Genomic DNA, 24,883 nt, shown 5'->3' with positions numbered 1-24,883 from the left:
TTAGATGTGTAGCACCATCCTTCTCTTTGTCTGAATGTGGTCTGCAGGGAGGGACTTTATTATTTTAAAAAGGTGGAAAAGCACAAATAAAACTCAAATAAGCATCAGTTGGGTCAGAAAGCTCAGCTGCCTAGGGAGGCCTTGTGTTGTTTTCCTAACAAAAGGAGGGGAGAAACAAACGTTTTTGTTGTTTCATTCTCTGATAAACAAACATCTGAGGACAGGGAGCACTAAGGGAATGAAATGAGGTTAAACAAGGCACATCCACAAGAATAAAAACCTGCCTTAGGAGCTTTTATCTGGGATCTGGAGGGCATGCTCCTCTTCCCTGTGTCTGTGCACTGGGGAGGGCTGCCGTGGTGGTGCTGGGGCCCAATGGCACTTTGCACCAGCAAACTATAACCTCTGTGAGGTCTAAGTTTGCACTCAGAGAGGTTAATGATGTGGCATTATCAGTGGGCACTGTCCAGTTCAAAACAACTTTAGGCAAGATGGTCTTTTAGAGTCCTCTGTGCAGTTTTAATAGTGGTAGCAGGAAGGAGCAGTTCAGATTTGGCATTAGGAAAAAATTTCTTCACTGAAAGCGTTGTGAGGTACTGGAAGGTACTGGAACAGGCTGCCTAGGGCAGCACTGGGGTCACCAGTGATCCTGGGAGGTATTTAAGAGCCAGACAGATGGGGTGTTGAGGGATGTGCTTTAATGGTGACTTGCCAATGCTGTGTTAGACTTGATGATCTTAAAGGTTTCCTCCAACCAAAAGGATGCTCTGATTCTGGGTAACTGGAAGGATGGAAATGATACCTAATTAACTCATAAATAATGTTGCTGCTTGGAATTAAATATTTATTCCTCTGGAGTCTCACCATTAGTATAAGTGGATTGTGTTGTCTGGGAATGCAGTGCCCTTTGAGACTTGATGCAATGTCCTTTAGAAATTTCTTTATTAGAGATGATAGTGACAGTTTGGAAGAAATGGGGCAAATGATGTAGGTGTGCAACAATCGAGATGAACCCTCGGCTCTAAGCATGAGTAGGGTGGTGCCTTTGAAATTATTCAGCTCTTGGAGCAAGTCCTTGCTAAAAATATCTGTAATGGCTCCTCCCTCCTCAACCCTAAATCCTTGGTGTAGTGAAATAACCCTTCTAGCTGCTCCTTTTATCATCAATAGAGGGGGAGAAAAATCCACTTTAGAGAGATTGTGCTCTACCATGTAACTTATCACAGCATGATGAATCATTTTAGGTGATGTATTGTTCCATTAAATATCTGTGGACAAATTGAAATGTATGCTTGTAATTACTGCTCAGTTATTGTGTAGGGCTTCATAGATGCTTCTCTGGGACAATGACTAATGTTTTTAGAGGTTTCTGTTCATGCTGCCTTTCTTGTATAGAAAGAAAAAAAAAACACAAAAAAAATTCTCTTTTCCCTTATAGGACTCCAGAAGGTTTGAAGTTACAAGAAGAAAAGGTAGGAAAAAATAGTTTTCTTTCAATGCATGTGTTGCTGTTGAGTATTCTTGCAGTAACTGTTTAAAACAAGCATGAATTTACACCCTTGAAAGAGTGTGCTGCTGTGGGATTTCAAAGAGTGCCTCCTCGTGCTTGCCTGATGGTTCTCACTGTTGCAAATTGGAGATTTGTTTTTTTTTCTGCCATGGAAAGTTGCTCTTTCAGCACAGAACTGCATGATGGTATTGGGCATGCAAGTCAAGGTTTGGTTAGTGCTGGTAGAGGGTCTAAACTCTGACCCTGGAGCATTTGAGATGGTCCAGACAAGGCTTTCCATGTGTCAGCACACTGCAAATCCACCCAAAGGTGCAGCAATATTAAATGTGAGTTGTGGTGGTGCCCTAAGCTCAGATTCTGCTCCTGTAAATTCTTTTGCATTAGTAACTAATTGGCTGCTGCTGTGAGTGGTTCTTTGATGGTTCTCAGCAGCTGGGGGAGAATTGGCCATCAAAGAGCTCGTTCTGGTGATCATTAATTTTGATTTTGTTCAGCAGATGTTTTCTGGATCAGACAGTTGCTTGCCTCATCTGTCTTGGTAGAATGTGAAGCGGGTGGTACTGTCTTGTTCCACAGATTAATGCACTCCCCTGTTCTATTCTAGCAGCTTCTTTAATTGCTTCAGGCATTTTGAATATTGCAAAGAGGTGGTAGCTACCACTGTTTTACTACATAAATAAGAAAGGTCAGGTCCAAGGGTAACTTGTCATCCGAGCAGATTTCTCTTTCAGACTGAGGCAACAGAAAGACTTGACTAAATTAAATGTAAAATCATAGAACTGTTGAGGGTGGAAGAGACCTTTGAACCTCCAGCTGCTCATTTAGAGCTCACAATCCCATCACTGCTGCTAAGCTACCACCTCTAAACCATGTCCCTCAGCACTACATTGATTAAATACCTCCAGGGATGATGACTCCTTCACCTCCCTGGGCAGCCTGTTCCAATGCCTGGTAACCCTTTCAGTGAAGAATTTTTTCCCAATATCCAGCCTGAACTTTCCCTGGCACAGCTTGAGGCAGTTTCCTCTTGCCCTGTCACTTAGTGCATGACAGAAGAGACTGACTCCCTACTTCTAGCATCTTTGGATGTGGCTGTAGAGGGTGATGAAGTCTCCCCTGAGCCTCCTCTTCTGAAGACTAAACAACCCAAGTTCCCTTAGCCATTGCTCATAAGGCTTGTGTTCAAGGCCCTTTACCATGTGTATTGCTAAAGGTGAAATCTGTTTAGCTCAGGTTTCCAGCATATGTTTGTCCAAAATTCTGCTATTCTTCTTGGAAAAAACTCCAGTTTTATGGGACTTCTGTTGGTCTCAAACTGTGGAAGGCTTTTGGATGGGCTTTTTGGAAGCAGCACTGAGCATACAGACCGTGTGGGTGGTTTGAAAAAGTGTTGGCTCAGAGCAGCCAATGCCTCCAAGTATCCAGGTGGGCTGATTTCTTATTTCCTGCATAGCGTGGGCAAGACTTCCATTTGGAGGAATGGAACCACAGCTTTTGTCAGAAATAAGTTCAATATCATGAACTTCTCTCAGAAGCCTTCATACATCGATGGGTGGAAGGCAGAGAAAGGGACAGCAGTTGGGACAAATTGGCCTCGTGTCCAGCAACTCAATCTGCGAATACTTGTGTCTAAAGAACAGCAGACTCCTCAGAAGTCACAGAAATGCTAACAAACATGGTAAACACATCTTGGTCACAAGAGCCTGTGGATTTGTTGAGCTATCTGGGGATTTTCAGCAATGATTAAGTATCTTCCTCTCTGCAGTTAATCCTCAGTAGTGCTTATAAAACAATTCAACAAAAGCCACCTTCAGAAACCTCTTCAATATTAAAATGTGTGCAGAGCATATACCACTCAGTGCCAAGGAAAGAAAAGGTAACAGGAGGGTCCAAGTGTTTGTTCTGCACATGAAATGATTTATTGCAAGCTTTGTGATGTGGTCTGCTCTGATTTTTTAACATTCAGGCCCTTTTTTACCCGCCTAAAACGGTGATGGTTTTTGTGGATAATGTTTTTTACCAGGGGAAACTGGCTGATTGGAAAAAGTTTGAGGGTGTGTGTGGGTTGTGCATCTTTCTTTCTCTTGGTGGAAGATTTGGCTTTATTGAAAGACTGAAAAGCTTTGAAACTTGGAATTGTTTAATAGAAACCAGCACAAAGGTGAGAGCTGCAGCAGGCTTGCTCTGTTCCTGCTTTTATTACCCCATCCTCATGGATGAACTGGGATAATTAAAAAAAGAGCTTTTGCTGAAAGGAGGGGCAAGCCTGGCTTACACTTTTCAGAAATTATCTTTGTTTGGACAAAAGAACTGAGTCCTTTAGACTGAAAGCAGAAGCTTTTCTTTCAAAGGAAACAAAGCCTTGATTGCTGTCAAATGGTCCAGGGGCAATCCCGACTTGTCACACTTATTTCCTTCAAGAAACAGTCCATGTAATAGGCAGTTGATGGTCAGTTGTGCTGGCTTGTGTTTAGATTAGATAAAAGAAAGATGTGAACACATTTTTGTCCTTTTTTAGCTGTGGGTGAGTGTAGTTAAACTGGGAGGCTTTTGGTTTCCAAAGTGTCAGGGTTACATATGCTGGAGAAACGTTGAAGCTCTTCCAAAGCCTATTACTGTCGATGAATGGCTTTCCTTTGACTTCTGTGGGCTCTATATCAACTTTAATTACATGATCTTTTAATTGCTGTGGTACAGAGGGGAGATGTTTCCCTGTCTGCAGCTGGCAGCCATCTTCCACCATGATGTACGAAGACTGATTTCCTTTTGAATTTAAATGGAAATGGCTGCAGATCCATTCTGGTCTAGGATGTCTAACTGCTGTTCCAATTTTACACAGTTTTGACTAAAAATTATCTTCTAAATCAAACAAAACAAATCCTAAACAAACAACTCTCCCCTCCCCCAAACCCACCTCATTGTGGTACTTGATGAGAAGTTAGAAGAGTATTTCCCCACACTTAGGTTATACCCATGAAGTTGATCTCAGTGGGTCATACAGCTGCAATCCACATTATGCCTGAGTAACTAAAGAAAGAATATGGTGTGAGGTGCTGGATTTTGTTGCTAGCTTTAAATGAAACCCAAACCAAAACACACTCAAGAAAAGCCAGCATGTGTTAAGCAACCACAGGATTGGAATACTATTTCAAATTAAAGGTTGGTGTTAAAATAGAGTAAGCAGACCTTTTTTTTTTTTTTCACTTATCCTATCTTTGTCTTTCCCCATTTCAATCTAAATATTTCCCCCCTTCTTTATTCTCCATATTTATGTATGGCTTCAGGTGTTAGCATTGTTATTGGTTCATGTGTGCTACTTGCCCTGAGTTGCACAGGAAGGGGAAACTGAGAAAAAAAAAGTCCATTACCTGCATATTTACATCTGCTGTCTGGGACCATGAAGTAGTGGGGCAATTAAAACTTTGTGGTAGATGGAAGAAGCACTGGAGTGGGCTCTGAAGGGAGCACCTGGAAGGGTTTGGTTTGACAGTAACACAGCCTCTCTGAGTAAGTTTTCACTGTATAATGTGTGAAGGTGAATGTGTGACACTTACCTGTTCATAGAATCAATCAGGTTGGGAGAGACTACTATGATCATCCAGTCCAACCTATCACCTAGCCCTATCCATGTGGCTGTTGTCTCTCTACTCTGCCCTAGAGAGGCTGCATTTGGAGTACTGAGTCCAGTCCTGGGCTCTGCAGTTTGAGACAAGGAACTACTGGGAGTCTACTAAGATGCTGAGCAGGTTGGAGCATCTCTGAGGAGGAAAGCCTGAGAACCCTAGGGGTATTCAGCCTGGAGAGGAGCAGGTTGAGAGGGGATCTTGATGCTCAGCAAGAACTGAAGGGTGGGGGCAAGAGGATGGGGCCAGATTCTTGTCAGTAGTGCCCAGTGACAGGACAAGGGACAATAGGCACAATCTGGAACCCAGGAGGTTCCATCTGAACAGGACAAATTTCTTTGGTGTGAAGGTGCTACAACTTTGGAGCAGGATGCCCAGAGAGGTTGTGGAGTTACCTTCTCCCCTGGCCATTGTGATCCTGGGCAGGCTACTGTGGGTGTCCCTGCTTTAGCAAGGGGTTTGGACTAGATGCTCTCCAGAGGTCCCTTCCAACCCCCACCATGCTAGGATTCTATGAATTTAATGGACTGCCTTTTCATTTTACTAGATGAGAATCTATCCCAAGTACTTAAAACTTTTAATTTGTTTTTATGTTGCTCTCAATCATCTATTCAACTAATTAGTGTCAAAAAGATGCTTTTGAAACCATTCAGCCAAGAAATGTTGGAGCAGATTGCTTCCACTCTGTTTGACCATATAATCTTACTAAATGAGACTCAGCTCCAGATTTAGTCAGACACATGACATCACACTGCCATAAAGATATGAACTTCAGTTGTCTGCTTTGCATTGAAAGGCTGAAACCTCTCTGAAGTATTCACAAGCTCTGTACTGTGGGTGTTCTGTTTTTATTTATGTGTATTTACTGAGGATACACAACTCTGATTGTTACAGTGTGTTTGCTAAGCACAGTGAGGAATTTCCTCCATTTGCCAGAGTTTTACTGAAAAACTACTGGGACCACATCAGTTGGTGGTAGAGGATTCAACAACTTGCTGTCATTTCTTATGTCCTCAGTGAAAAATGAATTGTTATAAAGCAGTAATGCCATTCAGAAATTTTATGAACTTCCTCCTTTTTTTTGCAAGCTTGAGACCTTCACCTATCCACGGAAGATGAAAGCCTTGCAAAAGTCAACAGGAATGGCAGGTTACTCTCCTCAGACCTTTCATGAACACAAAGTGATCAGCTCTAATTACTGTCATAGTAAATCACCTGTTTGTCCCATCTTGTTGATCTTCATAGAATCGTTGAATGGTTTACGGTTGGAAGTGACCTTGAAGATCATCTAGTTCCAGTAACCCTGCCATGGGCAGGGACACCTTCCACTAGACCAGACTGCTCAAGGCCTCATCTAGCCTGGCACTGAACACCTCCAGGGGAGGGGCATCTGTGGCCTTTGTATGCAACCTGTTCCAGTGTGTCACCACACTCAGTGGCAAGGATTTCTTCCTAATCTCCAGTCTAAATCTCCCTTCTTCCCTCTTAAAACTGTTGCCATCCATCCTATCAGTACAAGCCCTTGTCAGAAGTTCCTCCCTGCCTTTCAGGTACTGGAAGACACCTATGAGGTCTTCTCTTCTCCAGGCTTAACAACCCCAGCGTTCATAGCATACCCCATAAGGAAGATGCTGCAGCCCTTTGGTTATCTTCATGGGCCTCCTCTGGACCTGCTCCAACAATTCTTCTATAGCTGCACTCCAAGAAATGTGATTTTTGTTCGTTATGCACTGGTCAAAACCCTCAAAAAATCAGCTTTGTCTGTTGCTCTTTACAAGCAGCTGTGCCTACAGGATTTGTGTGTGGTTATCCCAGTGACAACCATGTTGTATGACATGATAAATAACATACCTCCAGGCCAGCAGTGGAGGTGCTATCCCTGGAGGCATTTAAAAGCTGTGTGGCTGTGGTGGTTAAGGATGTGGTTTAGAGACAGTATTTTAGCAGTAGTGGTGGGATTGTGAGATCTAGGCAAGTGGTTGGGCTTGATGATCTCAGAGATCTCTTCCAACCTCAACAGCTCTGTAATTTTTATCATCTGTGTTTATATGCTATGGATGTATTGAGGCTGTACCCTCTGGACATGCCTCAGAAGTGCAGAAGACAAGTTTTGTCCTATTTTGTAGGATCCCAAGTAGGGGTGGGTGTTTTCTGTGTTTACTGATTTTAATTGGATGACTGAGTCTTCACTTAAAACCAGTATTTGTGTCTCTGTCCATCTTGGCTGCTTCACTTTCACAGGAGTTTATCTCTGGCTTTTCAGGAAATATGTTGTCAGCAAGTGGTGATGTGTTACCTAGGCGAGGCTCTTTGACAGGGTCAGGATATTAATCTGCTGTTTAGCTCCTGTTTTTCTGAATTTGGGAAACTGCAGCTCCTCAGCATTTTATTTGTTGTGTACCCCATCCCATGTGAACATTTGCTCTTCAAACACATGCTGCAGTGGGGATGCTTGGTTTTGCAGTGTTGGCAGAGGATTAGGCAGAAATAATGAAGGTAAAAATACTTTTAAGAAGCTGCCCAAGGCAACTTTATTTTTTAAGTTTGAATTTTATTTTAGAGTCAGGCTAACTCAAATTGAGGAAAGGAAAGGAGCAAAATTAATCACTCCCATGTATCTATCAGCAGAAGTGTTTAATTATAACTTGACATATTTTGTGGTTCTAAGTGACAGGAGTTAACAGAAGGAGTAAAACCATATGGAGGGGAAAGAGACCCAAATAACTTCTTACAGTAGTAAATTAAGCATCAGTATGGGTACTCCTAGACAGTCTTACTAAAGCTGTTGGTATTACACAGACATGTTGAACTGCAGACAAAGACTAGTAGCTGCAAACACTGAGCAGTGAATCACAGCTCAGCCAGAGAGTTTGAGTGGCTTTCTAACCCCAGTATGGTCCTGGTGGTCATATGTGGCTTCCAAATGCCTGTTTCTTCACTCAGATTACTACTGAAAAATTTGAATGCAGCCATGGTTTAGCCCAGCTTTGCCAGCAGACTTGGGAAACTCACTGCATGCCCAGGTCTCTCACTGCTGGAAGCAGGATGTTTTTGCAGACTTAAGGCTCGTGTAAATTGATACATCAGTTTCTGTAGTTAAGCAGCTTGGGGCAGGAGGAGGGATGAATTCTGCTCATGGCAGAATGGGCATGAATGTTTAGTCAGTAAATATACTACGTTGGCTTTGTTAGAGCAGCAAATGGATGGACCCAAAGGAGGTGAAGCAAAAATTTCTGAGCACCAGGAAACTCAGTGTCTGTTGCCAGCAGCAAGTCTGAGGAAGGAACTTGTGGGCAAGTTGAAGAAATAACCAGGCTTCAAACCCCTGAGTGGGAAGAGGGAGAAGATGTAGATAAGCCAGAAAACTACAAGACTTTACGATGGTTTGTGGGGAGACACAAAATACCACATGTTGCATTGCATGCTACTGTACTTGAGAAATAGGTATTCCCAATTCAGAGTTGCAAGTCTGGGTGTGCCCAAAGGCCTCTCCTGCATTGCTTGTATTTGGCAGCTATGGGTAGATACTGCACAGCAGTATCAGATTCTAAAACCAGAGACACATAAATCTCAGGCTGCAGTTAGCTCTGCTGTAGGGTAGTGTAAGATGCTGGAGTTGTCCCTCAGTGCTGCTCATTTACAGCAGATAGCACAGAGTGTGAAACCTTGCACTGACCTGCAGCAATAGCTGGCATGGTCCAGAAGACTTCTTGAACTACTTCATGTCTAGGAAACTTGCATTGCTTGAGATGTTCAGGGATTTTCACAACCAATTACATCACACATGAATTGCTGACTTAAGGCTTGTGACCAAAATACACACCATGAAGCCAACTTCATCAGCTCAGCTTCTCAGAACAGTTAACAGCAAGGCAGAGATTACTGAACATACTTCTGGCTTCAGGCTGTGCAGGAATTTTAAGTTGAAAGCATGAAAAAAACATGCAGCCATGTTGAGGGAGGCAGGAGGGATCATGTGGTATCCAGCCCAGAAGGTAAATTGCTCCTGCTCATTGGTCTGTCTTATCTGGAAGCTTTGGAATATAGATGAGCAGATTTCCTGGAGTTAAAAAGTGATATTTTATTTTTTCCCCCCTTTCTGATACATTCCAATTGTTGTGCCTCTTGGGGCATTTCTGGCAGTGGCTGCACTGTGCCCTTTTCCCCCAGCGTGGTACATCATGGGTATTCTCCTTGCTTTCAGGGAGGAGATCAGTCCCAACAGGTCATGTGTTCAGCTGGTGGTGCTCCTTGCTGCCAGCTCCTGCCTGAGATGGATGACCTCCTCACCAACTTGAATGCCAAATGTTGGTGAGCACTCAATAGAGAGATTAGTTTTATCCTACAGGAGTGTCTCTCCCTTTCTTTTTCGCTTCTCTTTCTAATCTCTCTGTGCTCCATAGCCTATAAATTACCTGTCTATTCCCAAGAGATAACCACTTCAACATTTCCCCCTTCCCTAGCATCCTTAGACTGTGCAAGCTGCTCTCTTTTTCCAGCTTGACTGAAGTGGTCATTGGAAGACAACACTTTGTGCTACAAACATTGTCTTGTCTGCATCTTCATCCTCCAGAAGAACTTATTTCACAGAATTACAGAAACATTCAGCTTGGCAAAGCCCCTCAAGATCACCAAGTCCAACCCATATCCCTACTTTACAAGGTGCACCATATCCCCACTACATATCCCTGACCATAACATACAAATGACTTTTAAACACATCCAGGGGCAGTAACTCAGCCACCTCTCTGGACATCCCATTCCAGTGTCTGATCTCTATCGCTGTGAATTTTTTTCCCCTAATGTCCAGTCTAAAACTACCTAATTGTAGCTTGAGGCCATTCCCTCTTGTTCTATCACTGTTTACCTCTGAGAAGAGGCCATCACCAACCTCTCCATTGACCCAGAGAAGTAAAGCAGGACTGGCTCAGTTTGCCCCATTGCTGGAGCAACAGGTCAGGTTGGATGGGGCTCTAAGCAACCTGCTCTAGCTAAAGGTGTTCTTCCTTACTGCAGGGGTGTTGGATTAGATGACCTTTAAAGGTCTCTTCTAACCTGAAGCATTTGATGATTCTGTGGTCTGTTAAGACAAGCTGTCTGTAAGAATTAGGAAAGGAGAGATTTTTTCAGTCAGAAGGGCTGCCAAATGTATTGGAAACCTGGACTTTTCAGACCAGCTGTAAAATAAATGTAATTTGTAGAGGTAAAAAACTGGCAGCAGACCTTCAAGATCATCAAATCCAAGCATTATCTATCTCTACCAAGTTGATACTAAACCTTGTACCTTAACACCATGTGCCTGAGTATTTTAAATGCTTCCAGGGATGGTGATCCAACCACATCCCTGGGCAGCCTGCCTCAGTGTTTGAAAAGCCTTTTGGTGAAGAGGTTTCTTCTAATAACAGGTTACAGTTTGAGGTCATTTCCTCTCATCCTATTTTCAGGTGGTTGGTTCTGTGTCTATGTTGCTGTAGCAAATACTCCACTTTCATTAGTGGTTTTCCAGAGGACTCTGCTCTGTTTATAAATGCTTCCTTTGGACTTTACATTTCCAAGTGAGATCTCAGCTCGGCAATTAGTGTGTGTCAGTATATTTTTTAATAAGAACTTAGAAGCCTGTGAAATGGTCCAGTTGTTGTTTGGGAAAGGAAAACCTACTGTGTGTAAAGTAATGTAATTACTTTTCTAAAGGAGTTTTTATTATGCACCTAACTGCACATTTACTGTACTTGATAGAGCAAAATAAAACCAGAGCAGAATGAATAAGCCATTGAGGTCTATTGGGTAAATAAAGCAGCTAAAAACATGTATAAATATGTATTTAGTCAGCAGAGCTGATTGGCGACTCCACAACTGCTCCAGTGTCTGAAATAAGTAATCCAGGTTTAATAGCCTTCCATAAATATTTCCTTGTTTGTCACTAGGCAGCAGTTATTTATCCATGCTGTGCTGCTTGTTTGTTGTGTTTGATGAGAACTTTGGAAGAATATTAGGGAAGTTTGTTGGCTTGCTTGTGGCAAAGTGTTATGTGTGTTTATGGTGCAGCACAACAGTCTTCTCCTTTCTGTCCTTGCCTCCCCCTCACAGCCATTATGCCTTTTTGGCACCGCTTTTGTTCCTTCAGGTTTGATGAGGTTAAAATGTGCCTTCTTTCTGCTGAACTTTTAATTTCTGATTGCTGGAGGTAGCCCCAAAGATGTGACATTAAGTAGGGCTGAGTCACAACCTAAATGCTTTTTCTAATTGAGTGTAAACTTGTTGGACACAGTCAGTCATGGAATGTACTGTGTTGGAAGGGACCTCATGAGCTAGCAGTGTGCACTTACAGCCCAGAAAGCCAGTCAGATCCTGTGCTGCATCAGGAGAAGCGTGGCCAGTTGGGTGAGGGAGGTGATTCTCCCCCTCTACTGTGCTCTGGTGAGACCCCACCTGGAGTACTGCATCCAGTTCTGGAGCCTCTATTACAAGAGGGATGCGGAGGTGCTGGAGTGTGTCCAGAGAAGGGCCACGAGGATGAGCAGAGGGCTGGAGCAGCACTGCTATGAGGACAGACTGCAAGAGTTGGGGCTGTTTGGTTTGGAAAAGAGGAGGCTCCCAGGTGACCTTCTTGTGGCCTTCCAGTATCTGAAGGGGGCTACAAAAAAAGCCGGGGAGTGTCTTTTTAGGATACCAGGTATTGACAGGACTTGGGGGAATGGAGCAAAGCTGGAGATGGGTAGGTTCAGGCTGGAGGTGAGGAGGAAGTTGTTGAGCATGAGAGTGGTGAGAAGCTGGAATGGGTTGCCCAGGGAGGTAGTTGAGGCCCCATGACTGGAGGTATTTCAGGCCAGGCTGGCTGAGGCTGTGGGCAGTCTGCTCTAGGGTAGGGTGTCCCTGGGCATGGCAGGGGGGTTGGAACTGGCTGCTCCTTGTGCTCCCTTCCAACTCTGACTGATTCTATGATCTAGTCCAACTCCTCTGCACTAAGCAGGGACGTCTCCAACTAGATCACACAAAACTCACCCAGTAACATGTTTTCCCAGAGTGAAACAGATACGTGAAAAGTGCTGCTGGACCTAAAGACTTCAAAGCTTGTTCCTTCCAAAGTTAGAACCTGGATTTTGGCTTTTAAATGTATTCAGCACATTGATCCAGCTTTGTCAAGGTTATTAATATGTGTCCCTGTGGTTTGTTGTGTGCAGTAGTTGGTGGGAAGGCCACAGCTGAAATCCACCTTGTGCAACCAGCAGATAATGGCATAAAGGTATGCCCTTGCTTGGAAAAGAAAAAGTACAAGGGAAAAACTGTCATGTTCTTCGTCTGCGGACTTGGAAGTTTTTCAAAATGCCACTTCTTACAAGATTTCAATTTAGCTCCTCATTGCAGCAACAAAGCTGGTAACAATGGCATGCAGAGCCCCTGCTTCTGTGTGTTTTGCTTCCCCCACTGACATTCTGTGATGTGTTACCTATAATAGGATTTTTTCTTATCTGAGTGTCTTAAAGAATTTCTCTCTAACATATTTGTTAGATTGCTTTAAATTATCTTTTCCAGTTTTGCTTTCCATAGCATTTTGTCTTTATGTTTACTTTTTCAAAATCATTATTTTCCCTTAAATTATGTAACAGTTATGTTTAGGTTTAACTCTTATTGCTGTCAAGGGTTAGGGCTGGGCTAGATGAGTGACAGAGGCTATGAGCTCACCAGCTTCCCACAGGGAAGAAGAGAAGGAGAGTGATGGAGCCATAGAAATGAGAACAATCCAATAAAATAGAGACAAAGAGATGCTGACCAATATGGAACTAAACCCTTGATGGCAGTGATGTCACCATTGTCACCACTGATGCTGGGAGCAGGCCCTGAGGAAGTCGCAGACTGGATTCAGAAGTTGGATTGAGGAACACAAGAGATGGGCATGGATGGCAGAAGGGACAGAATCCTTCTGGGATGCGGGACAGTGAACAAGAGGCTTAACCCTGGTGATCCCTCAGCTTTCTCCTCAAGATGCCATCTGTGGAATGGAGTCTTTTGTTGGGCTGTTGAGTTACCTGTCCTGTCTCCCCTTCCCTGCAGGTGCCACTTCTGACTTCCTGACCCCCAAGTGGAGCACAAACTGAGGCAGTGCCCTCGGTCTGCACAGGAGTATGTCTCAGGCAGAGCCTTTCTGCAGCCCAGCCCTTGGCAGGAACTCTCCTCGTCAGCTTTTCCCTGCTAGTAGCAGCAGCCCCTGGCTGTGCATAGCTGCCCTGAACTGCAGAAAGAGCCTCACTGAGCAGAGACTGAGCTGAGAAGTGAAATCACTGAGCAGAATTAGTTCTGTTCCAGCTAAAACCAGGACAATTGCCCATTAAATACAGACGTTCATCAACTGCTTTTAGCAGAATCACCATTGTGGCAAACCGTATTCCCTGGGAATAGAGTCAGTGAAGCCAGAAATTGGAAGCAGCCCTATGCAGCTTCTTTGCTGTTATCAACACGTCCAACTCTGCTGGCACCCGTGTCAATGAGGGATGATCCATTGCCAGGGACGTTTGTACAGAAAGCAACAGTTTGTGCAAACAGAGGGTTGTTGCAATTAGAGCAGATGTAGTGCAGAATGTGTGAGGTGGCCATGTCTGCACCCTGAGATGGTGATGGGGTAGTTTCATGTGCAGGAGTCAGGATCCAGCCTATGTCACAAGACTTTAACAAGTAAATTTATGACCTGTAGAAATCAATAATCGAGGAAGAACTATTTTGTCCTAACTATATAACCAGTCTTTAAGCACAGCCAATCACTGAGCTGAATTAGTGAGTCTGCAAGTTGGTGTGATGGGAGAGCTTGCAGAATGGTGAGGCATGGAAGGGACCTGGAGGTCATCCAGTCCAAATCCCTCTGTTAAAGCAGGGTCACACACAGCAGGTTGCCCAGGACTGCAATGTCCAGGTGGGTTTTGAAAGTGTCCTGAGAAGATGACTCTATAACCTCCCTTGACATAACTTGTGCAGTGTTCCTCAACCTAGTGGTCACACTGCTGTCAATGTACACCAGGATACTGTTAACCTTCTTGGCTACAGCCTCTTCTCTGCTCTATTACACACTTCTTGGGGTGGCTGGACCAGTGTGCTGGGTTCCTGATGCTGGGAACTGGAATAAGCAGCCAAAATCACAGGAGAGCTGGAAAGAAGACTCAAGCCGCTCTTGTGAGAACAAGGCTGTTTCTGCCATCGTGCCACTCTGGGCTGCAGAACGTTTACTGGTTGTAGAGCTGTCACACCTTACAGTGCTCTGTCAGTCTCAAAACCATTAGGGAGCAAAACCTTGCTGAAAGCCACAGCATGAAGAACAAGTCAGAGCCCTCACAGGTACATTAAATTATCCTAGAAGCCCTGACTATTCCTTAGCACTCTGAGGTGTCTTAATTAGATGGAAATCACACGTGGAGGTAGCGGTGAAAGAGCAGAGAATGCCAGAAAGCCTTCTCATGTCCTTTTAGAAATGTTATAAATGCTTCCCACACTTGGACAACATCTCCAAATACATTAAGAACAGGTCAGCTGGGTTAAAGGCATTTTCAGTAAGTCAGAGTTTGCAGTTAGCACTGAAATATCCTAAGGTGTCTCTAGGAAGTGTGGAGATGGTGTTTTGAGATCAGGTTTGAGTAAATGTCAAGAAGATTTCAGTTTGAATATGAGACAATGCTGGAAATGACTCTTTGTCACCTTTTAATGTTCACCCCACATAAAGAACATCACCAGAACAAATCCTTGCTGCTCCGTGTGCCAGGCATTGCAGTTCTTCCTTCAAAGGAAAGGTGTTCCTCAGGCTTTGTTTATTAGAGCTGAGATCTGTTCTCTGTTATTAGATGACCTCATCTTTCAGGCATCTTTAACTGAGCACCCTCTAGTATTTTAAACCTGGAAGAATAATTACAGTCCTCTGTCTTTTCTTTCATCTGTCTGCCTTTCCATAAGGCAAAAGCTCTAACGTGGTTATTTCACAAGGTGTTTGTTCAGTGGAGGATGAGTGACTGGTCTTGTTGTGGAACAGCATTGCTGGTGTTGCTAAATGTCTGTGCTCAAACATGGGCTTTTGCCACAGTTTTTCTCTGCTTGGGAGCCCTGAAGGATTTTCTGGTTTGGATATCACAGTAACTAATAGTGGAAATAAGCAAAACCTGTTTAATTGTCTCATTTCAGAGAATCGTAGAGTGACTTGAGTTGCTAGTGACTTCAAACATCATCTGGTTTCAACCCCCCCCTGCCATGGGCAGGGACATTTCCCACTAGACCATGTTGCTCAAAGCCTTATCCAGCCTGGTGTTAAACATTTCCAGGCTTGGACCCTTTACAGTTTCTCTGAACAACCCATTCTAGTGTCTCATCACCCTCACAGTAAAGAACTAAACTTTCTATTTAACCAGAGGAACATGATGAAAATAATTAAAAGCATCCAATTTATGTTGGATGTGTGGAGAAACTAATATTGACTCTGTTCTCTAATGGTGCAGTTTTGCCACTTGACTTTGGTAGGTTTGTAGCTGTAATTTTCAGGCCTTCCTTAAACCAAAGCTCTTGCTCATTCTTCCAGCGTCTTCCCACGGGACAGCAGGATTCCTGTCAAAACAACAACGCAGTTCCTTTTGAGAAGCTAATGGGGAGCAGGGAGGGGGGGAGCTTGGCTCCCTGTGTGCGTGTCCCCTTTGCTGATGTGCCCATCAGAAAGCTGCTGATGTTAACGGTGCTCCCTGGAGGGAGGCAGCTGCAGCAGGAGAGCCATTAATATCCAGCCACTCTGCCACTGGGAGCTGAGCATAGTGCACTTATTTAATTTAGACATTAAATCTTTTCTTTTGGCACAAACAAACACTCCTTTGCTAGCTTAAAATCTTCTGCTGCTGCTTTGGAGGCAGAGCTTTTGCCTGCAAATCTCCCTTGGGAAGGGCTCTGAGCACAAGGTCTGTGAGATTGCACCTGAAGCCCTGCTGACCCACGATTCACTGCTGAGGGTCAGAGGCTGCATGGCCATGGTGGCTCTGAGGGCTTTAGGTCATGAGATAGTTAAAGGTAGTTGATCAGAACTGCTCTGTTGAATTTTCCATTGGAAAACCAAGCAAACAAGCAAAAAAACCCCAACCCTAACCTAGATGGGTTTAGCTAATCCTTGCAAAATCCAGCCTGCAATGTGTAAAGAGGCACCCTGTAGATTTACTATAGCTAAAGTCTGTATGGGCAACATTAAGATGAGCTAATGGAGCTAATAGGTATTAAAACTGGCACTTCTGATGACTTAAATACTGCAGAGTTCTGTTTTTAATTTCTGGTGAGAAGGGACTAGGTTTTGCTTCTTTGTGAACGTGAAATGAAGCTAAGCATTGTCTAGATCCACAGTGAAACAAATTCTACACTGTTTGATGCTGCACATACATCAATTTATTTCCCACAAATAAAACCTGTGTTATTATTTCTTCAAAGCTGTTCAGCAGTATCCAGCTGAGTGTGAGCTAGCGTGTGCCTGGGTGGCCAAGAAGGCCAACAGCATCCTGGCCTGTGTCAGCCACATTGTGACCAGCAGGGAAGTGATTGTTCCATTGTACTTGGCACTGGTGAAACCTTGAGTACTGGGTTCAGTTTTGGGCTGCTCCAAGAGAAATGTTGAGGTGTTGCAGCAGGTCTGCAGAGGGTCAGTGAAGCTGGTGAAGGGTCTAGAGCACAGGTCTTGTGAGGAGCAGCTGAGAAAACTTTGTTTAGTCTGGAGGAAAGGAGGCTGAGAGGAGACCTCATTGCTCTCTACAACTCCAGGAAAGGAGGTTGGAGCAAGGTGGTGGTTGGTCTCTTCTCCTAAGGATCAAGTGATAGGATAGGAGGAAATGGCCTGAGATTGTGTCAGGTGGCTTTAGGGCTGGACATGAGGGAAGACTTCTTCCCTGAAAGGGTTTTCAAACAGGAGACTAGGCTGCTGAGGTCAGCAGCGGAATCCCTATCCCTGGAGGGATTTCAAAGATCTGTAAATGTGCTGCTGAGGAACAAGTGGTGACTTGGTAGTGTTAGGTTGACAGTAGAACTTGACAATCTCTAAGGTTTTTGCAACCTTGGACTATTCTGTAGTTGTTTTTGCTTACTGGAAGGATTGCTGGTGCCACCACAATTTCCTTCAAGCTGTGCCATATGGCAAAAATGAGATCTGAGGTAGCCAGCAATATAGCCACGAACTATTGGAAAGGTTCTCTAAAGCCAAAGGGTTGGGTTTTGTTTAACAAATTCAGTTAGTCCTGGGAGAGAAAACGCAAACTTACTTTTGAAATTCAGATTCAAAAACAATCTGCGTTTTCTGTGTCTTTAATAGTCATTAGAAGATGGAAATGAAGGTTTGCAGGAACCTCTTGTTAGGTGAGCTGCAGTAGAAGGAGACTTGGCAATCCGTTGAGCACAGGAACTGCTGGTCGGGTCCAGAATGTTAATGACAGTCGTCAGGTACTTGAATCAGTCCCTGTATGCTTCAACAGAACTTGCTGATTTTGAAGTTGCTGTGCTCACAGTAGTTTTCTGCCTATCGAAAGCTGTTTGCTTGCTAGCTGTTATGGTAAACATGGGCGTTAGCTCTGCCCTCTTTACCCCCTTGGTCTGGTTGGTTTGTAGCCTTTGAGTCTAGATACAATGCTTTGAAAGTTCAGTTTTTCTGGTGGCCTTGTGGTGAGTGGTCCTAAAGGGCACAGACTGGGCTTGGGCAGGTCCTGTCTGATTTGCCTGCCTGTCTGCGCTGCAGCCAGAGCCGGGAACGCAGGGCAGAGAACCCCAGGCAGCCCGGTCCGGTTTAATCCGGTTGCCTCAGAGGGGTTTCACAGGCCCACGCCCCTGTCCCGTGCAGCTGTGTGCGCCCTCCATTTTGGGAGCGCAGCACCTGAGCCTTCTGCCATTTTGGGCTCTGTTTGGGTGGTGGCCAGAGGCGATTGGGTGACTGTGTGGCCAATGAGACCTTCAGCCTCGGCCATTGCCCTATAAAAGGAGGTGAACAGGTGGAGAAGGAGCTTGCCTGTTCCTTTGTTCCTCGCTCCCCTGCCGCTCGCCTGCCTCTCGCCTCAGGCCGCCTCAGCTGCCTCAGCCAGCAGCTGATTCCCCTTTGCAGCTCACATGGAATTCGCCACAGGACTTGTGTTGGATATTTTCCTGCCTCCGTTTTGGGCCGCAGCCATTCGGACTGGTGAGTAGCCTTAACTCTTTATCCAGGTTGCTGAAGGGATTTAATCCACCTCACAGGCGGTGCACGAAGCTGCCAGAGCCTCTGTTAGAGACACTTCTAAAACCTTTCGAAACTCCATTGCACAGAGACATTCTGCAACACAGTTCTGCTCACTGCATCCAAGAACTTGTGTGGAGAGTGGGAAATGAGTTTGGGGGGGATTATTTTGTCTATATGAATCAATTATTTAATGACTTTTAAGTCTGCCTCATTGCGTTTCACCCCAAACTCAGATTTCAACTAGGCCCCTTCATAACAGGCGTGGACAGGGCCACCCTGCTATGGGTGTTCTATAAGGTCCAGCATATTATCTTTTGGAACACTGGGTCAGGGTTCATAGATTCATGGAATGGCTTGGGTTGAAAGGACCTTAAAGATCATCTAGTTCCAGTTCCCTGCAGGAGGAGACCTCTCACTAGCCCAGATTGCTTGAGGCCTCATGGCTTTGAAGACTTCCAGGGAGGGGCCATCCGTAGCCTCCCTGGGCAACCTGTTCCAGGGTCACCACCCTCACTGCAACAAATTTATTCCTAACATCTATTCTAAATCTGCTCTCCTTAAGCTTCAATCCGTTCCTACTTGTCCTATGCTGCACGTGCTTGTAAGAAGTCCCTTCCTGGCTTTCTTGTAGGCCTCCTTTTCTCCAGGATGAGTCGCCCCAAATCTCGATACTGCCCCTCCAATAAGGGAGGTGCTTCAAGCCCTCTGATCGACTTTGTGACCTTCTCTGGAATCATTCCAGCACTTCCATGTCCATCTTATGCTGTGAGCACCCGAGCTGGTTGCGGTACTCCAGTTGAGGATCTTATGAGAGTGCGGAGTAAAAAGGGAGAGTCTGTGACACCAAGCTATAGGTGATGGCTGCCATAAGGAGCCCTAAGTGTTCTTTAGGGTCAAAGAATAAGTTCATGCTGTTTTCTGGAGCATGAGGCCAGGCTAGGTGATGTGTGCTGTGAGGAGTTTTAAATGCTGCTGACTTCTTGCTCTCACTCAAAAAGGGGCTGCTCCACCTGTGGATGCTGCAGCTGAGCAGCCAGTGTGTAGCACAACCTCTGCATTAGCAGTCTGGGGTGTTATTGCATCCAGAGTTAGATCTGATCTAAGAGCTAGGCTGTTAGAATGGAAAATTCACTGAGCAGGTACTCAGACCAAAATGTATTTGCCTGGGGCTGATGCAGCATCTACAGAGCCCAGCTTTTTGCTCACAGATGTGGTGGGTGCAGCCAGCCACCACCAGGCTGCAAGTGGTTTGTCTACAATTCTCTACTTGTTTCTTGTCTCAAGACCTTATTCAGGATTTAGTAGGAATTAATTTGATAGAAAAAGTAAAAAAATAATCTTTAGTCATGCTCTTGGGTATTTTTTTCTGAAGATTTTCTTCTGCATCCTTTGATGGGGAAAGGAACATGAAAATACAAATCACTGGAGTGTGAACATCACCAAAGCTGGTACCATTTCTGAGAGAAAATCAACCCCAAAGCAGTATTTAACCTTGTAGTACAATCAGAAATGTCAGTCTTGTGTAATCCAATGGTCATGACGTAACTTTTGCCTTACAGAGTCTTCACGTTTTGGTGAGGGTTAATATTACTGCCTGCCAGTAGCAGCCTGTTGGCATTGTTGATCCAACCCTATTGACTCTGAGCTCCACATAATTGAAATTGTGTGTGTATTAAGGAAAAAAAAGGGGGAAGAGGCTTTAGTAGCAGAATATTCTCCAAAATTTAGTCCTTTCCCCTGTGATTGGGGTCATTTAGTTTGCAAGTTGTGAGCCTCTGCGGGACACAGACTGGTATTAGTGAGAGATGCAGCCCCCAATTATTTGTATAATTGTGTAATTGCTTGCCTGAAAAAGGAAGTTTTTTTCACATGGAGTGTTGAAACCTCATCTCCCTTGCTGGGACTAATCTGTAGTATATTTTTGATGTATCTCCAGGGGGTGGAAAATGCACACAAAGAACATTTTGTACCATTTGTGGTTGCTTTTTGTTTTTAAGATGAATATGATTTACAGACTTATATAATGTTTTGGGTTGGAAGAGACCTTAAAATCATCTAGTTCCAATCCTCCTGCTGTGGGCTCATGCTAGGTTCAGCCTGGCCTTGAACACCTTTGGGGCACAGCGGCCAGTAGGTATGTTGGAGGCTGTACACTGACCTCGTCCCCATCTTCCTAGGGATTTTGTGGCTGCAAACTAAAATACTGTGGATTAGTCTCTGTTGGTGCCTGAGAGGCTCCATCTATTCTGGTACTTCCAGTAGCAGGAGCAAAGGAGAAATTTATGGGAGTAGTTAAAAATACCCCTATTGATTCCCAGAGCTATATTAGTCTGAGTGATTTGCTACACTTTACTTTGTGTGCAAACCTCATTCAGTTGCTATTTTGTGCCTTTGTCATGATTTCAGTGAGGCAAGATTAAAAGGAAAGTAACATCAATTGATCTAATACAGAGTTGTACGTGGAAAAAGCAGGCACTGCTTTGGAGATGCTGGCTCCTCTGGGGTGCTGGTGCTCCAGCACTTTGTCCTGCATCAGCACTACTCAGAATCACAGAATTACAGAACTGTTTTGGTTGGAAAAAATCTTTAAGATCATCAACCTAACTTAGTCATTTTACCGTGTCTGGTGCTAAACCGTGGCCCTCAGCACCACTTCTCTGTGTCTTTTAAACCATGCCAGGAATGGGGGTTCAAACACCTCCCTGGGGAGCCTGTGCCAGTCTTTGAGAACCTTTTCAGTGAAGAAGTTTCTTCTGATGTTCAGAAGAACCTTTCCTATTGAAACCTGTGGCTGTTTCCTCTGGTTCTGAATTCCTACTTGTGCTGGATGTATGGATTTACTGGATTTGTGTCTCTTGCTTTATCAGTAAGTTGCTTTACTGCGTCAAGTCCAGATGTAACCAAACAGTAAACCTTCTCATTTGTTCTTAGTGGAGAGACCTTAAGATACATCTCGAATATGATGAGCTGAATGGCTCAGTTTCAGAAACAATTTAACTCCTCTTCACACAATTTTGAAAGTAACAGGAATTAATTAGTATTTCTTGCATCTTTCTATTGCTTATATATTTGTTCTTCTGCGTGTTTTGGTGTTTGATATTGAAATTTTTTGACTATTGGGTTTTGACCCTAAAAGTTGTGGTATTTTCTTAGTCACAACTGTTACCTTTCTTTTTCTCGTGTGTGAAATGGGGATAAAAGTGAATAAACTTAGAAACACTGCGTGGAGGGCTTGAAGTATTTTGGTATCTTTAAAATAAAGTTGTGAAGGAAACCATGTGCATGTGTGCCAACCACATACTTCACTCTGGCAGGCAGCAGCTTTCTGCCCAGGCTCAGCAGATGACACTTTGCAGGTCACTGACAGATAGAGGCAGATGCAGCAAGCTGCTGCAGTTGCTGGTGAGTTTGGGACCACCGTGATGGTTGGGTCAGAATTTGTCTGACATGGATGAGTGAGGTTTGAATGTTCTGCAGTAGCAGCCCTTGTTAAATTTTGAGGATGCCTCTCTTTTTTTAAGATATGAGAACAAGAGGAGCTGGGAGGACTCTTGCTATGGCTGTTGTCTGCACTGGTGGAAGTGCAGAAGGAAGTGGCAGGACCATGGTCTTGCCCATCAGAGGCCTGGACAGGTTCCTTGTCCTGTAGGGTCCTCTACACTCAGGAGGACTAGGTGAAGTCAATCATCTGCTGTGCTATTTTGGTCTATTTTGGTCCTTCACCCAGCAGAGCTCTTTTCTTTGGTGTAGAATCATATAATGGTCTGGGCCAGAAGGGACTTCTAGAGATCATCTAGTCTGATCCCCATGCAGTCAGCAGGGACATCCCCACTAGACCAGGTCACCCAGAGCCCCAGTCTGCAGTGTGACTGATACTGAGAGACATTAAAAGTACAATTATATAGAGACATTAGGTCTTTGGGAACCTAATTAGAATGATAAAAGGAAGGTGGTTATTTCTGACTTTGTGTTGTACACATCAGTGGTTCTGGAGGGTCCTTGGATCTGACCCAGGCTGGAGCAGATTGATCTCTGCTGCAGGGTCTGTGCTCAGCTGTACTCCACCTTCAGCAGATCCTGACCCTTCAAGAGTGCTGGTTCCTGCTGAGCTTGCACTGCAATATTGAATAACATGGGGATGGGGAATGGGCAGAGAGAGACATTCTTCAAGTCTTTAAAGAAAGAGCTTCAAGGCTTTCTTCTCTGAAAGTAAATTTACTGGCTGAAGGAAAGGTGAGAGGGATCACTTATGGAAGAGGAACAGCAGCAGAATGGAAAGTCTGCCAGGGAGCCTGTCTGCTGCTGGGAAGAGAAGCCTGACAGGAGCTGCTGGAGGATTGTGGAGATAAAATTTCTGTCCTATGGCAATTAGAAAGGGTGAGAGGGAGGGTGGAGTGGGACAAAAGAGAGCCAAATTCTTTGAAAGAAAGCAAGCCCCAAGTCTAGTCTGGATTACTGATCTAAATCTTGATTGAATGAGTCATTCATGGAGGTGAGGCAGTGTCTGCAGGAGGCCAGGAACCTGAGGGATAAATTTGCTCTCTGCAGAAGTTATTTACTGGGCAGCTGCTAGTGCTCACTGGTGCTTTGCAGTGTTCTTTCTATATGCATATTTGGAGCAGGTGGTTTTCCTGTTGAGGAACTCTGGCTATTGCAGATGTAAAAACTCACCATCCTTAGGTGCTCTCATCAGAGCAAATCTAAAGGGCAGCCCAGGGCATATTAGCATAGGCATGCTGTGGCAGATGTTGGCATCCCTTCAAAGCTGGAAGACTGCTGTGTGCTCTGGTCTGTAGGGTATTGCCAGCCTCACTTCTGCATGGGAAAACTGTCCTGCTGCCCCTAAGTCACCTAGAAGCCTTGGCCTCCTTCCCATCACCCTGCAGCGTCGCTGTGGGCCAGACCTGCTGGTGGAGCTGCCTCTGCTCGCTGCAGCCCATGCTGCTTGCTGCTCTGTCTCTCCTCTGCAGACGCAGCGCTGGGAGTTGTGTGCCTGGCTGTGTTTGCAAATTTGGCCTTTAGCTGCTTGGACTCCTGCTTTGTTGACGGCTGGAGAGATCACGCAGAACATACAGAAGAATGTGCTTGTGTGCAGTGAATAATTATGAAGAGCTGAGTTTGTGTTACTGCTCAAGCTGGGTTTGAGAGACAACCTTTGTAGTGTTGGTGTTACAGAGGCTCTAATGGAGCAAGGGCAAGCTTAAAGGAAAAGTTACAAAATTCAGTATCTTCGTCAGGACCAGTATCCTTCTCTGTGTTAGACATCACCGAGGCATGTGTTTTAGCATCAGACCTGGTAGATTTCAATGGTGGGTGGACTGGATGATCTTGAAGGTCTTTTCCAGCCAAAATGATTCTATAAAAAGCAGAGGAGTGTGTGTGTGACCCAGAGTTGTGAAAGAACACAGGTATGCCCACTTGCTTTTCCCTTATGAGGAGGAGATCCAGGCACAAGAAGAAGGTATCATTTCATGACAGCTGTGCTCTTCCATTCAGTAAAACCAAGGGACCACAAATGCTGTGGGTGCAGGAGCCAGTCTGTAGTGTGTCAGGGATGAGGAGCTTACCCATATCTGCATCTTGTGTAAGTGCAGTAATGCTTGAGCCAGGAAGCCACAGCAGAACCCCACCCGAGGAAGGTGTTTTCAATACTGCCTGTACAGGATTTAGCTCTTGGTTACTTACCTGTAGGAGGTGAGAGAAAAGTGGAACCTGTATGAATTTGTCCGTAGTCATGGAGAACACAGGAAAGGGCATATGGTAGCAAGGGCAGAAACAGATCATGAGCACAGCTTCTTATTTGGAGCTTCTGAAGGTTTTACATCAAATAACTCATCCTGTTCTGTCCTTCCTACTTTGCTCTCAGCTTTGCAAAATGAATTTCACATACACTGTGTCTCCCTGCTTGGAACACTTACCTGTCTCTCAACTGCTTCCTATTCTTTCAAAGTACTTTTTACTGCTAGGATTTGATTTATATAAATATATATATACTATACACACACACAATCATTTTCCTGTTGTGCTGCTTGTGTGTGGCTGTGGGTGCAGAAGCCACACACAAGAGTGTGGGTTCCCACACTCCATCCACAGCATGATGTTACTTGCTGTGGTGGGGGAATTAATTACATTATGTGCTCTATTTATGAACTAATGCATTGCTTTATTTATTGCTGCTGCAGCTAGTTTGATTTTGGACAATATTTAGTTCTGTTTCAGTAACTTTCATTTTAAAAACAAGCTGCTGGTTGGAATTCATTGGCATTAACAACCTGTTATTGATTAGTTTGGCCTCAAACTGTGCGCTGAGGATAGAGTGGCTGGATGCCCTGCTAAGCCTTTAGACCAGAGAGCTAGTAGCAAGTTAAAGTAGATTTTTCTTGGAGTGGTTGGAATGTGTGTTGAAGACTTGCAGGTGTCTGAGGAAGATCAAAGGCCCTTGATTTCTGTGGTTGGAGCTTATCTTTATAGGAAAGAATAAAGGATGCAGAAGAAAACTGCAATCCTTCCTCCCGCTTTTGTACCTCAGTTGCAGCATTCAGTCTTGCCCCT

The 24,883-nt window shown here is 44.5% G+C and overlaps 1 protein-coding gene across 9 annotated transcripts in view; it reads left to right on the top strand.

Annotated features, from left to right (window-relative positions):
- Positions 1 to 24,883, top strand: part of LOC135185125 (follistatin-related protein 4-like) — a 291,550-nt gene that overhangs the window by 21,345 nt on the left and 245,322 nt on the right. For 5 of the 9 annotated variants that reach the window (XM_064161547.1, XM_064161545.1, XM_064161555.1 and 2 more), the window contains 2 exons: positions 1,439 to 1,472; positions 18,218 to 18,292. In XM_064161547.1, the coding sequence (XP_064017617.1) occupies positions 1,439 to 1,472; positions 18,218 to 18,292 (109 nt within the window). Of the gene's footprint in view, positions 1 to 1,438; positions 1,473 to 18,174; positions 18,293 to 24,883 lie in introns of all 9 variants that reach the window. The other 4 variants (XM_064161551.1, XM_064161550.1, XM_064161549.1 and 1 more) reach the window with 2 other exon arrangements.

The sequence above is a fragment of the Pogoniulus pusillus genome, chromosome 22 (assembly GCF_015220805.1).
Source record: "Pogoniulus pusillus isolate bPogPus1 chromosome 22, bPogPus1.pri, whole genome shotgun sequence".
In the NCBI taxonomy this organism is placed as follows: domain Eukaryota; kingdom Metazoa; phylum Chordata; class Aves; order Piciformes; family Lybiidae; genus Pogoniulus; species Pogoniulus pusillus.
The sequence above is the reverse complement of the archived record's forward strand: the minus strand, read 5'-3'. Positions and strand labels throughout refer to the sequence as shown.